At 39.9% G+C, this 13659-nt stretch overlaps 1 protein-coding gene across 1 annotated transcript in view; it reads right to left on the bottom strand.

The window, feature by feature from the left end:
• LOC125460738 (actin nucleation-promoting factor WASL) overlaps positions 1–9851 on the bottom strand; it is a 74863-nt gene extending 65012 nt beyond the window's left edge. The window contains exon 1 of the mRNA XM_048548549.2: positions 9400–9851. Coding sequence (XP_048404506.2) covers positions 9400–9513 — 114 coding nt within the window. The 5' untranslated portion in view covers positions 9514–9851. The remainder of the gene's footprint in view (positions 1–9399) is intronic.
• Positions 9852–13659: the final 3808 nt, after the last annotated feature.

The raw sequence follows: 13659 nt of genomic DNA, 5'->3' as shown, positions 1-13659 counted from the left end.
CCCTTCTTACTTTAAACCTATACCCTCTAGTTTTGGACTTCTCCATGCTGGGGAAAAAGATGTTGTCTATTTACCCTACCCATGCCCCTCACTATTCTATAAACCTCTATAAAGATCACCCCTCAGCCTTCGAGACGTGGGGAAAATAGCCCCAGCCTATTACAGCCTCTTCCTGTAGCTCAAAACCTTCAATCCCGGCAACATCCTCGCAAATCTTTTCTGAACCCTCTCAGGTTTCATAACATCCTCCCTATAGCAGGAAGACCAGAATTGCACACAGTATTCCAAAAGTGGTCAAAGCAATGCTCTGTACAGCTGCAACATGACCTCCCAACTGCTATGGTCAATACAGTGGCCAATAAAAGAGAAAGCATACCAAATGCCTTCTTCATTACCTGCAACTCCACTTTCAAGCAACTATGAACCTGCACTCCAAGGTCTCTTTGTTCAGCAACACTCCCCAAGATCTTGCCATTAAATGTATAAGTTCTACTCTGATTTGCCTTTCCAAAATACAGCACCTCACATTTATCTAAATTAAACACTACCTGCTACTCCTCGACCCATTGGCTCATCCATTCAAGAATCCATTGTACTCTGGGATAACCTTTTTGGCTGTCCACTGCATCTCCAATTTTGGTGTCATCTGCAAACTTAATAACCATATAATGAAACACAATCATCCTCATTGAAAAAAACAGAATATTTTGACTTTTATCATCAATCCTGTATTTGTATAATTTTTTGCAAACCCACTTAATACTCCTGGTCTACAGCATCAAATTCTAGGGATTTATTAATTTTGAGATCTTAATAAAGCTTAACAATGCATAAGCAAGTGGTATTTACAGCCCTTACATTTATTTGTTGACGTTCTTACCATAAGCGAATGCTTTCAACTTTGGCATGTTAGCTATTTTATCTTCAATTCAAATCACATTTCCTTCGTGGATGAATCTGAAATCCTTTTCAGTTAACCATTTTTGTAATACTACTAGAATATTTTACCCCTGTGCAGCTTCATAGCTTTGTTTATTCTCCCCAATAGTTGACTTCTCTCAACTCCAAAGTGAATCCAACTGTCCAGAATCACTTTGCATTGCTACCCATCTCTTGACATTCAGAAGCTATCAAACTATTTCTTTATAGAATTATGGCAGTGAAGTCAAAAAATATTTCCACACAGATGGTTTCCAGTGAATGCCAGCAAACAAATCTAGAGCTTAAGATGCAAAAACCTCCACTGTATTAATAGCAAGTACCATGCTAAATTGTTATTGTACACTTGTACCTATTTGAAGTTAGGAGTGCACCCAAAATAATGCATTGGTGAAACATATATGTTCAAAAGAAATGACAGAAAATTGGTTGTTGCCATTTAATTTTAAAATGGAGTTTCTCAGTTAAAGGAATTGGCAAAAACAATGTTAAAATGTAAGCAAACTTTTAGAAAAAAAAAATCAATAAAAAAAACTTGCCATGCCCCAATGATGTAATGTCAGTCAACCAAGTATACAAGCTGTACAATACTTATTTAACTCTGCAATAAATTGTTGCAGCTGATTTATCGTTCGGGAGATGTTGCACCAGGAAAAAATTAACTTGAAAGTTCTACTATCTTACCATAAAATTTCTCCTACAAATAAAACTCGTAAACAAGTAAAGACAAATTCCATTTAGGGCATTTTGGACAGCAAGATTATATTCAAATGATTTTTGCCTACTAAGTGCATATTGCTCACACATGACCGAATAGCAGGCACAACATTACAATGGGCTGTAGTGCGCAAATCAAATACAGCTGATTCAGTTTTTCTGCGACTGAATGCTGACATAAAATCTGAGAAGGATGTTGCAGTTTGTTATTAGTACTTTCAAGGGGTGTAGGGAGTAGCACACAAAACAAAAACATTGCAGCAATAAGAAAGCAGCAAGTAAAAAAATGAAGAACAGTGAAATACACCATGAAGACAGCCAAGAGACATAAATATCAGTGCATGATAAATGGCTGAATGGGAATGGGCTCACAAACAAATCTTGTTTGGTTGCTGATCATTTCCTTAGGTAGGGAAATCCAAAGGGGGAAAAAACAGAAAGTGAAGTATGAAGACAGTAAGTCAATTTACCAAGATAGGATGATTGGCATTTATACAATGGGGCCTGAGAATACAATTTAAATTGTAATTCTACCGCACAATGTGATAAAATTCACATTTATAAAATGCTTACTAAAAAAAATTACATTTAGAGTCATATAGATGTACAGCACAGAAACAGACCCATCAGTCCAACTCGTCGATGACCAGATATCCTAAATTAATCTAGTCCCATTTGCCAGCATTTGGCTTACATCCCTCTTAAACCCTTTCTATTCCTATATCCATTCAGATGCCTTTTAAATGCTGCAATTATACCAGCCTCCACCATTTTTTCTGACAGCTCATTCCATACATGCACTACCCTGTGTGAAAAAGTTGACCGTTAGGCCCCTTTCAAATCCTTCCACTTTCACCTTAAACTAGCGCTCTAGTTTTGGACTCCCCAGCACCCTGGGGAAAGGACCTTATCTATTTACCCTATCCATACCACTTATGATTTTACATATCTCTCTATAAGGTCGGTCCTCAGCCTCCAACACTCCAGGGAAAATAGTCCCAGCCTATTTAGCTTCTCCCTACAGCTCAAAACCTCCAATCCTGACAATATCCTTGTAAACCTTTTCTGAACCTTTCAGGTTTCACAACATCCTTCCTATGGCAGGAAGGCCATAACTGCATGCAGTATACTAAAAGTGGCCTAAACGATGTCCTGTACAGCCGCCACATGACCTCCCAACTCCTATACTCAATACACTGACCAATAAGGGAAAGCATATCAAATGCCCTCTTCCCTATCCTACCTGTGACTCCACTTTAAACAAACTATGAACTTGCACTCCAAGGTCACTTTGTTCAGCAACACTCTCCAGGACACTACGATTAAGTGTACAAGTTTTGCTCTGATTTGCCTTTCCAAATTGCAGCACCTCACATTTATCTAAATTAAAATCCACGTGCCACCCATTGGCCCATCCGATCAAGATCCTGTTGTACTCCGAGGTAAGCTTCTTTGCCATCCACTACACCTCCAATTTCAGTGTCATCTGTAAACTAACTAACCAGACCTCCTATGGTCACATCCAAATCATTTACACAATGACGAAAAGCAGTGACCCAACACTGGTTCTTAAGTCACACCCATGGTCACAGGCCTCCTGTCTGAAAAGTAACCCTCCCAACACCACTCCGTCTTCTTCCTTCGAGGCAGTTCTGCGTCCAAATGGCTTGTTCTCCCTGTTATCCATGTGTTCTAACTTTGCTAACCACTACATCATGAGGAACCTTGTTGAATGCTTTCCTGATATTCATATAGATCAAGTCCAAATCTCTGCCCTCAGTCCTCTTCGTTATGTCTTCAAAAATTCAAGTTAGTGAGACATTTGGTCTAACAACCAAATTATATATTGAAAAAGATATATAGTTTCAGGATTCCATTTCAAAATACACCAAAACTTCAAATTTCAGACTTCTGTCCAGAGATTTTTACAATTGCTTATTATATCTGAAAGTCCAGATAAAATTGTTGACTTCTATATTAAACATGTCAAGTTAATATTAGATTAAGCAGCTGTGATAAACCAGACTTTTTTGGCCATTAGCTACCTGAAGAACTTTACTTTCTATATATAGCAAGGCCTAGTTCAATGTATGGGCACAGCTAAAGGTTCAATCTCTTCCCTAACCCACGGCTTGCAAAGTAGCCCATCCTCTGGGATCTTTCAAAAGGCAAGTGCACGTACCGAAAACATGCAAAATCAAACTAAAATCAATGGGCAGCAACTTTTATTAATATAATTAATGTAACAAAACACCTATAGCACTTCAAGGGAGCATTATGAAACAGAAATAAATAGCCTTACAGCAAGAGGTACAGAGGTGCAAGGAATGCTAGATCCCAAGGCCTGGCAATTAAAATTAGGGATTGTGTACAAGGCCAAAATTGGAGGGACACAGATGTCTTGGATGACCACATAGCTGAGGTGGGGGCATGCAAACACAAGAAGGTTCAGAAATAGTGATGTGAATTTTAGATTTAGGCCAATGCCAGTCAGCATTAGCAGAAATATGGTGTAAAAGAATCTGCTGTGTCTTCAAACACAGGAAGCAGAATTTTGGACGATGCAAAGTTTATGGATGGTATAATATGGTAGACTGGTCAGAAATGCATTCATATTAGTTAAGCAAGCACTTTGTCAGCAGGTGAACTGAGGGAGGAGTGAAGTCAGGTGATGTTTTGAAAAAAGGGTTTTAGTAAAATAGGTCAGAAACTTATTTAGGGTCTAATATGATAACAAGCTTGCTTACAGCCTGGTCCGGCTGCTGTTGGTACAAGAAAAAGGAATGGAGTCTGGTAAGGCAAACCTTGGAGCAATAGACAACTCATAGTGGGAACTCAAGAATATGTTCCACCTATCCAACTGGAAGGAATTCAAACAGTTTGACAACTTAATGATGGTGGAAGGGGTTGAGAGGTTGTAAGGTACAGCTTGCAGTCATCAGCGGACACGTGGGAGTTAATGTCACATTTTTGAATGGGTTTACAAAGGGGCAGCTAATAGATGAGATCTGGAGGAATGGATAGGTCCCACAAGTACATTAGAAATAAGAATGTGGCTGAGGAAAGAAAAGCTGTTGGATCCAGCAGTTAGATGGAGAAGAATGGAAACGGACAAATGTAGTCTTATTCAGCTGAATAAAGGTGGATTGGCATAGGGAGAGTATAGTATCATTAGCTGTGACACATGTTGGAATAAGGCAAAGTTTGAGGGCCTGTTTTTGTCAGAGTCAGTTTCTCATCAAAGTCACAAATAGCATCTAAGTATGTTACTCATCAACTCCTCTTCTCCTTGAAGTGGCTGATTAAAGGTTCTCTTTTTTTATCCACCCTCCAAGATGTTGGTGGGGGGGGGGGGGGGAAATGTTGCAAAAAGTCAGCAAAAGTCTCCCTCCACACAAGGCAAGTGTTGTGGATGAAGAAGAGCTTTACTGAATCTATGTTTTTAACCAAACAAGGTGAAAATTAGGTACCCTTACAGCACAGCGTATTATCACTTCTTTGGCTTAAAGTTCCCCTCAAGTTACTTCTTTTAATTTTCCCATTTCATCCCCCTCTCCAGTATACAATTACACCCCACCCTGCAAATGTGTTTAGCCTAACTGCTACACTTCTTTATGATATCCCTCTGCGAGACAAATCTATTGGCATTTTAAACAGGTAATGGGTCGCACATGAGAGGTTTATGCGGTTGAAGATGAAAGAAACAAAAACTTCAGGAGAAATTTGAAGTCAAAGTTGAAGATTTTAAATTCAACATGTTAGCCCTGAGGAGGATGCAAGTCATAGGAAAGCAGGATGTACAAAGATACTTCAAAGCAGCTAGGTTTAGGAGAAAACAAGGCGCATACCTGGATGAACACAGTAGGCCAGGCAGCATCAGAGGAGCAGAAAAGCTGACATTTTGGGTCTGGACCCTTATTCAAAAATGGGGGAAGGGATGGGGACTCTGATATAAATAGAGAGAGGCAGAGGTGATGATGGAAGGTGGTTAGAGGAGCAGATAGATTGGGATGGAACCAGTACAGGGGAGTGTAGGTAGGGAGTTAGGATGGGGGTTGGTCAGTTGGGAAGGAAGACAGACAGGTCAAGGAGGCAGGGATGAGCTGGGCTGGTCTTGGGATGAGGCCGGGGGGGGGGGCAGATTTTGAAGCTTGTGAAGTCCACAGAGACCACTGGGCTGCAGGGCTCCCAAGCGGAATATGAGGTGCTGTAGCTCCAGCCTTCAGGTGGCATCGTTGTGGCACTGGTGGAGGTCTAGGGCGAACATGTTGCCCAAGGAGTTGGAGGGGTAGTTGAAGTGGTTCATGACTTGGAGGTGTAATCATTTTCACAAACCAAGATTTTGGAGAAGTTGAGTCAGAGGACAGGAAATCACTGAGGTAACTGAATAGGTTTGGGAGCACCAGATCCAATTAATTAACTTATTGAGTGCAGACCCCATAAAAGGAAGAGAGAGGTGTTGAGACAGAATTTAGAGCAAATCCTTAGTTCAACCATTTTCAATTACAGTGAAGTTCTCTTATTATAATATTATGTGCAAAGCTTTCTGATGTTTCAAGCATTTAGCTCCATTCACAATCTTTTTAGAAACCCAAACCCTGCTCACAGGAAAATGTGCATTTGGCTTCAGTGACAGTAGCAGGCAGTACTTACATAACATAAGCAGTTCAATAATGACCATATCAAACAGAAAAGATATTAAAAAAACAATAATTTCAATGGAACTATTATTCTGGAGTGCTCATTAACAAATCGGGGTCAGCACTTAACTGGAAGAGTTTTATCAACACTGGCAGGAAAAGCAAGGTTCAGATGGACCTTCAAGGTATATTTATAGGTTCAAGTTAGCAATGTCTTGAAACATTCATTAACCCGGGATAGTACTATAATGAGCACTTCCAAAGTCAATAGCATTCATTGTTTTGATTGGTGTCTTTGCTACAGTATTCACTAGCGAGTTTTGAGAAGATTTGTAGCTCAGGTTGAGGTTCTGGATGTGAGTTTGCTCGCTGAGCTGGAAGGTTTGTTTTCAGACGTTTCGTCACCATTCTAGGTAACATCAGTGAGCCTCCGGTGAAGCGCTGGTGTTATGTCCTGCTTTCTATTTATCTGTTTATTTATCCTAAACAGATAAATAGAAAGCAGGACATAACACCAGTGCTTCACCGGAGGCTCACTGATGATGTTACCTAAAAAGGTGACGACAAGTCTGAAAACTAACCTTCCAGCTCAGCGAGCATACTCACATCCACAGTATTCACTATCCAAGTGCAAGTATCCCCAAGTACTTTGAATGTCATGTATACAAGCAGTAGTTGCAATACTGCAACTGCAACTTACTTCAATATAGAAAACACAGGAATGGGGTATGCAGTTTGGCACTGCCGTTTTATTGAATGACAAAGAAAGATCGTGACTCATCCAATTGTGGCCTTAAGTTCACTTTCCTGGCTGTCCTTCCACTACCCTTGGCACATTTTAGATTAAATTTCCTGCAAACAACAGCAAGGAAAGAAGCAATCCTGTGCAACCAGCATCACTTCCAAGTTCTGTTCCTTGTCACACATCATCCTGACTTGGTTACAGATCACCATTCCTTCACCGTTGATGGGTTAAATTCAGAAATTTCCTGCCCTAACACTATTGAGAGATTGTCACCACAAGGTTTAAGAAGCCTGCCCCGCACCAACTTCTCAAAGTAATTACAGGCATTCGATAGATGCAGCTTAACTAGTGTTGTCAACATCCTACAATTACAAACTTAAAATATTAAACTGCTTCATTCTTCAAATGCTGAAGAACTTGCTATGCATTTCTAACATTTTATATTTCTGTTTCTTCAGATGTGTCCTAGTATATAAATTGCTAAATTGTCTTCCACACTGAACCAAACACTATCCTGCCATGCATTTAACATTATCTTAGCAATCTTCTCCAATAATACAGGACTCCAGTTTCTCTTTAATTACTTCACCTCTACCTCTCACTTTAATAGGCATACTACTTTAGCCTCACTCTCAAGCTTTATAGTGCTGGTACAAATGAAAATTCTCTTCCAGCATTTACTTTATTCAGTCTTACCCCGACCCTATCACCACAGTGTCTGACTGTCTTTTAGTCAATGTTCTTTTTCACCACTTTGTTTCCAGGGGTATTTGGATCAAGTAGCAAAGTGGAATTGTGATCAAAAATCATCCACATTCGAACTAAATGGCTGACTCTTATTTCTTCTCATTTATGGTAGTTCTCTTCTTTCACATTCTAGAAAGCCAGAATATACTCAAGTCTACAAGGATGATAGGAAACATACAAAACAAAGCAACTAGCAGTGAGGTACTTTGTTGGATTAGGTTGACAGTTATGAGGATGCGTGTAGGTAAAGACATTGGCAAGCCAAGGGACTATGTGGGCAGATGAACAAATCTGAGGAAAACCTCCTTGAGCCCTCACTAACGTCGAGCAGACAGACCGAGTATCATTCCAGATAGCCAGTAAACACAATTCTGAAGCTATCAAGCAGATGCTTGAAATACGAGCGGGTACAGGTGGTTTATGGGCAATCAATGAGACGATAGGAAAAATGGAAATGAAACACAGAGCGTGAGCTGAAAGCAGGACTGGTGCATTGAAGGACTACGGGTGGTGGGAGGACTGAGTGAAGAGAGACAAGACACATTCTGTGATTACGCATAGTACTAGCCAGGAAGAGAGTGAATCAGTTCAGATTCATGATCATAATAAAGTTTGAACATTCATGTACATTCCATGCAAAGCTGCCCAAAATCCATGTCAGACTACACTCTTACTATGTATAGACACAGAAATATTATACAGACATGTGCCATCTTTTACAACACCCTCGATCTCAGAGTATTAAATTTATGAAGCAAGCCATACATACAGTCATTTGGTAATTCTGCAAGCTGCCTCATTGAGTGCAAGCAGCTTCAAGAAGCTGTGCATATTTAAAAACCTATACCCTGTAATGACATCTTGTATTTTAAACAAACTGTTCAAACAGTATACTCGTGAAAAAACATAAAACACAAACTCTAGGGCATGGAAATGTTCTCTTTTTGCCTCACAGAACTTTAAGAAGCAACCTATCAGGCTGTTTTCCTGTTGACACAAATACTACCCAGGCAAAACGTAAAAACCGTAAAACACACCTTAATGTCAACTTGCTTAGAACAGTAAAGCTTTACCTATACGCTATACAGTGATTGATTTACAGTTAACGAAGTGTTTTTTTCCCGTAATGGTCAATAAACAAACACAATCTCTCGACATTCAGTTAACAAGTAAAATAATCCTCCTGTCTAAACACCACCACAAACCACAACAGGAAAGCCCAAAATGATTCAATAGCTTTACGAGGATATCAGTAAAATCGTGCGGGGGCTTCGTGTTAACTATTTCCATTTAAAGTTGCCTAAAAAAAATGGGTAGAGTGGTTTTCAGGGTACCCCACTCCCATCTCCGGTAATATGACTCGTTGCGTAGTGCAATTATTGAACTGAGCTGATGAATCTAGGCAGAGCTTTTCGCACCGATTCCAGGGAAACTGGACTATGGGCCTGGCCCGATGGCAGGCCCCAGGCTCCTTTCTGTATCAAGCCCCAGGTCGTTGGGGGAGGGAGCGGGCGAGCGATCCTGTTCCCTTCTATTCGGCGTTGATCTAGGGGCAGGTAGCCGACAGGAAGGGAGACAGGGCCCACCTCTTTGGGTGCGGACTTCACTCACCAGGCATTTTCTCCCGAGGCAGCTGAAGAGTGCTTCGTTCTCCTGCGGGGTCAGTAGGATCGAGCCGACGTTGTTGGCCCGGGGCCGGTTGCTGCTCTGCTGGTTGGAAATCATTGTCGACTCTCCGGCCTGTCGCCTCTCAGCTGCGGCACATTGCGGACGGTCGAACGAGCAGGCGGATCCCTCCGGAGCGGAGCAGGGCAGTGCAGTCCCCCGCGCAGGGAGGGGCGTCTCGCGCTCTCCTCTCGCGCCCCGGTTTAAACTTGTTCCTCAACTTTCAGCCCAACGGAAACCAACATGGCTCCCGGAGTACACCATCCGGTATTCCCCGCCTCCACCCTCCCGGGCGGAGGAAAAGCTGGAAAAATACAATTCAATCTCGACGCACTGCCCGTTCCCAAACGACGTCTCCCTGTCCCTGGCGTTTAAGGGAGCTCGAGCCCAAAGCCCCCCCCCGCTTGGAGCGAGAGAAAGCTGCGAGCAATGTGTCTCCGGTTCTGCACCCATTTGCGAATGGTCTTGACCCGGTTTGATGCATGGGTCGTGGGGAATGGGGCGACTTCATTCATTTCAAATGGTTGGACCTCCAGCACTGAGGTAGAACTGTACTTTTGTAACTTGACAGCTATGACAGAAAGATGATCAAGGCAAGAACCCGAATATTGGAAACTGTTTGACATTTCCAAAAGTCAGAAGGCTAAGAAGAAGCGGTGGGGTAGCTCTGTTAATTTAGGGTGTCGTTACTATAAAGGTGAGAGATGACCTTTGATCGAAAGAGCAAGATGTAAAAATCAGCTTGGGTAGAAATAGGAAAGGTAAGAGTTTATTATTTGGGAGTATTTTACAGGTCAGTATCATCCCTATGGGACAGCATACATACGAGGAAAATCTGGTAATTTGCAACAAGAGAGCATTATTCAATAACCTCATCAAAAAGGATCCTCAAGCCAACAGTAATCATAACATGATAGAATTTCGGGTGCAGTTCAAAGGAGGAAACTGTGGATTTAAGACTGACATTTTAAATGTAAAATTACTTCACACAAAAGATTATGAATCTTAGGAATTTTCTACCTCTGAGAGCTGTGGATGCTCTTTTGTGAATACGCTTAAGGCTGAGATAAACAGATATTTAGTCGTTCAGAGAAAGAAGGGATATTGGGAGCAGGAAGGAAAGTGGAGTTGAAGCTGAAGATTATCCACAATCATATTGAAAAGGAGATCAGTATCAATATAGTCTACATCTGCCCCTATTTCTTATGTTCTTCCGATGGCAGACATGCAGTAGCAGAAGTTTAAGGCGATATTTGATAACTGAGCAAACACTTGTGAGCAAGAAAGTCTGCTTCAGAAACTTGCATCATCCACGGTTAAAAAAAGAAAATTGAGGATTTATCAACTTGTAAGAATCAGCAAAGAATAACCAAAGTAATAACAAAGAATTGAAATTAGGTATGAGAGGAAGTATCACTCATGATGTAAAAACTGATAGAGATTTTTCAAGTAAGAAACAAGTAACGAAAGCTAACACCAGTTCCCAGAGAGTGAGCCTGGGAGTTGATAATGGAAACAAAGAAACAGTGGAGGTCTGTCATGACTGTAGAAGACCTTGAAAGTTTCCCAATGATACTTAAAAATTGAGACGAGGGAGAACTTAAAACTATCACCATAACTAGGGAAGAGCTGCTGGGAAAAACTAATCAATCAAAATGTTGACAAGTACCCTACGGTCTTAAAAGAATGGCTGCAGTGCTAATAGAGGCATCAGTTATGATCTTACAAAATTCCTTACATTTTGGAAGGATTCCAAATAATTGAAAAATAACTAATATAACATCTTTGTTCAAGGAAGGAGAGATACAACAAGCAGAAAACTATTGGCCAGTCCAACATCTGTGGTAGGGAAATTGTTAGAATCCAGTATTGAGAAAGTTATAGCAGCGTACTTAGGAAACCATAATATGATCAGGCAGAATGAATATGGTTTTATGAAGGAAGGCTGTATTTAGTGAATTTCTTTTTTTGGGGGAAGTAACTAACAAGGTGGATAAAAAGAACAAGTATATGTGGTGTCTTAAAATTGTTTCGATTGATTAATAAAATTATCTGTCTCAGAACTGCAATTGTCAGAATATGCTCGTGTTTTACTGTCCTGTACCGTGTTTAACATTGGAAAAGGTAAACAACAGATTTATAGCACTCAAAAAGTAATGAAAAACTCATCCTTGATAGTTTCGTGTGCTTGAACACTGGAGCAGTGGATATTAATAGAGCTGTTGTCAGTTCTTTTTTCTTAAATTAGTGTGCATAATCAGGCCTAATAGCTTTGTTTCTTTAAAAAAAAGGTGGACTGAAACAGTTTTGCAACGAATGTCTAGAGAGGAACTAAAGGCCTGAAAAGTCAAATAAAAGGCTGATATTTAATTGCATTTTGCATATTTACTATAGCCCTCGAAGCAACATACTAGTGACTTTGATATGAGTAACTAAAAATATTTGAAGAAATATGAAAAGAAATTAATCTACAAGCATTAGAAGAGATTATGAATTTATGAATAGGAAAACATATCCCACAACATTCCTGCCTTGACTTAATATATGTTGATAGACTAATTTTATAAGAAAATTGCATGTAAAAACGAAGTTGACTGATGGCTTACTAGTCAGAAGTTAATTTTTGGACATCTAAACTTTATAATGAAACACAAAACAGTCTTTATAGAAGTGTTGAAATTACAAAACATGTGAAATCCAAGGAGTTAATTTGAGCCAAATATACAACACGACCTGATGCAATAGTTGTGTTATTAAGATTTAATGCCACAAACACGAAGTCGCTCAATGTTAGCCCAAGAAATATAACCTGGAGCTCATCCTCATGCTACGTCTTGCTAGACAATTATATTTTGAATAATTCAGGTATTTTTGTCTCTAATGCCTTACCTCATGAATTATTCCAAATATCACACAGAATGAAAGCAAACTTGGTGATACTTTAATTTTTCCATTCACCAATTTTTATTTATGACCTGTATTTTCTTGGCATACTTTGAAGCAGTGATCTAGATCCACCCTGTACAATCATTAATTTTACAATATTTATAAAAATTATTCAAAATTAGGAAGCAGTTAGTTGAAGGGGAGTTGATATCTGTACAGAGTACTGTCTCCTGATACACTGAATACTAATTAGAATGATGACCTGAAAATAGTAAAAGAACACCTTTATTCACCTTGACTTTAAATGCCAGATAAGACAATAATTGCAAGCAATTATTTCCTAGATTTGGAGACAGGGATTAAGAAAGAAAGAAATAAGAGGACTGTAACAAATAACATTTTCAAATTACTTGCTGTATACTTTTAATACTAGGCTTGCAAATTCTAAATTACAAATTCCCAAATCTCCATATTGTAACCAAGGAATCAGAATCTTAAGCAATTAAGTCCATTTTCAAGTGAGCAAGTGGTATTTCAGTGAAGTTCTGAATATACAAGTGAAAGAAGCTTATGTAACCAGTACTGACTGTAGTAGGCTTAGCAAAGAATGAGAAATTGTGAAGTATAAATGAACAATCAAAACAGGGAACTTCATGTACAGTGAAGACGGTGAGGTTAGCAACACACCAGAAGAAATATGTTGAACAATGCTGCTTCCATCGCTTAGAATAATCAGAAACAGTAGATCTTGTGGATTAAAGGAATAATGCATTCCTTTATTGGGCTGTGACAACATTTATTAAATGTGAAACAAAAATAAAATTTTCAAGGATCTTAGCAGGTCAGGCAACATCTGCGGAGAGTCGACCAGCAAAAATGCTTTGATCAGTGATCTTCATTAGAACTGGAAAGGTTTAGATATGTAAAATATCAGACAAGCATGGAGGGGAAGTATACTGGCAAGGATGAGACTGTGGAGAAAATGAAAGGGAAGATCTGTGATAAGGAAGAAATAAATGACATAAAAGATAATGGTGAAGGGCCAAAAAATGAAATGGGACAAACTGTGGGTTTCGGGAAGTGCTAACGGCAAAAAAAGAATTGTTACCAACAGCTGCTATTGGTAAAAAAAACGGGGCAGAGGTTATGATCTGAAATTGTTGAATTCAATATGTTGGATTTTTACAGGCTCCCTGAAAATGGAAACAGAGCCAAGGAACTGGCACTGGCTGACATGTCCGTTTTAAGGTCTCAATCCCAGTACTGACAATCTTTACTTGTATGGGGGGGTGGGGGGGAGGCGGGGGGGGGGGAGGGCAT

The sequence above is a fragment of the Stegostoma tigrinum genome, chromosome 18 (assembly GCF_030684315.1).
Source record: "Stegostoma tigrinum isolate sSteTig4 chromosome 18, sSteTig4.hap1, whole genome shotgun sequence".
In the NCBI taxonomy this organism is placed as follows: domain Eukaryota; kingdom Metazoa; phylum Chordata; class Chondrichthyes; order Orectolobiformes; family Stegostomatidae; genus Stegostoma; species Stegostoma tigrinum.
Note: the sequence above shows the minus strand (reverse complement) of the source record. Positions and strands in the feature narration are given on the sequence as shown.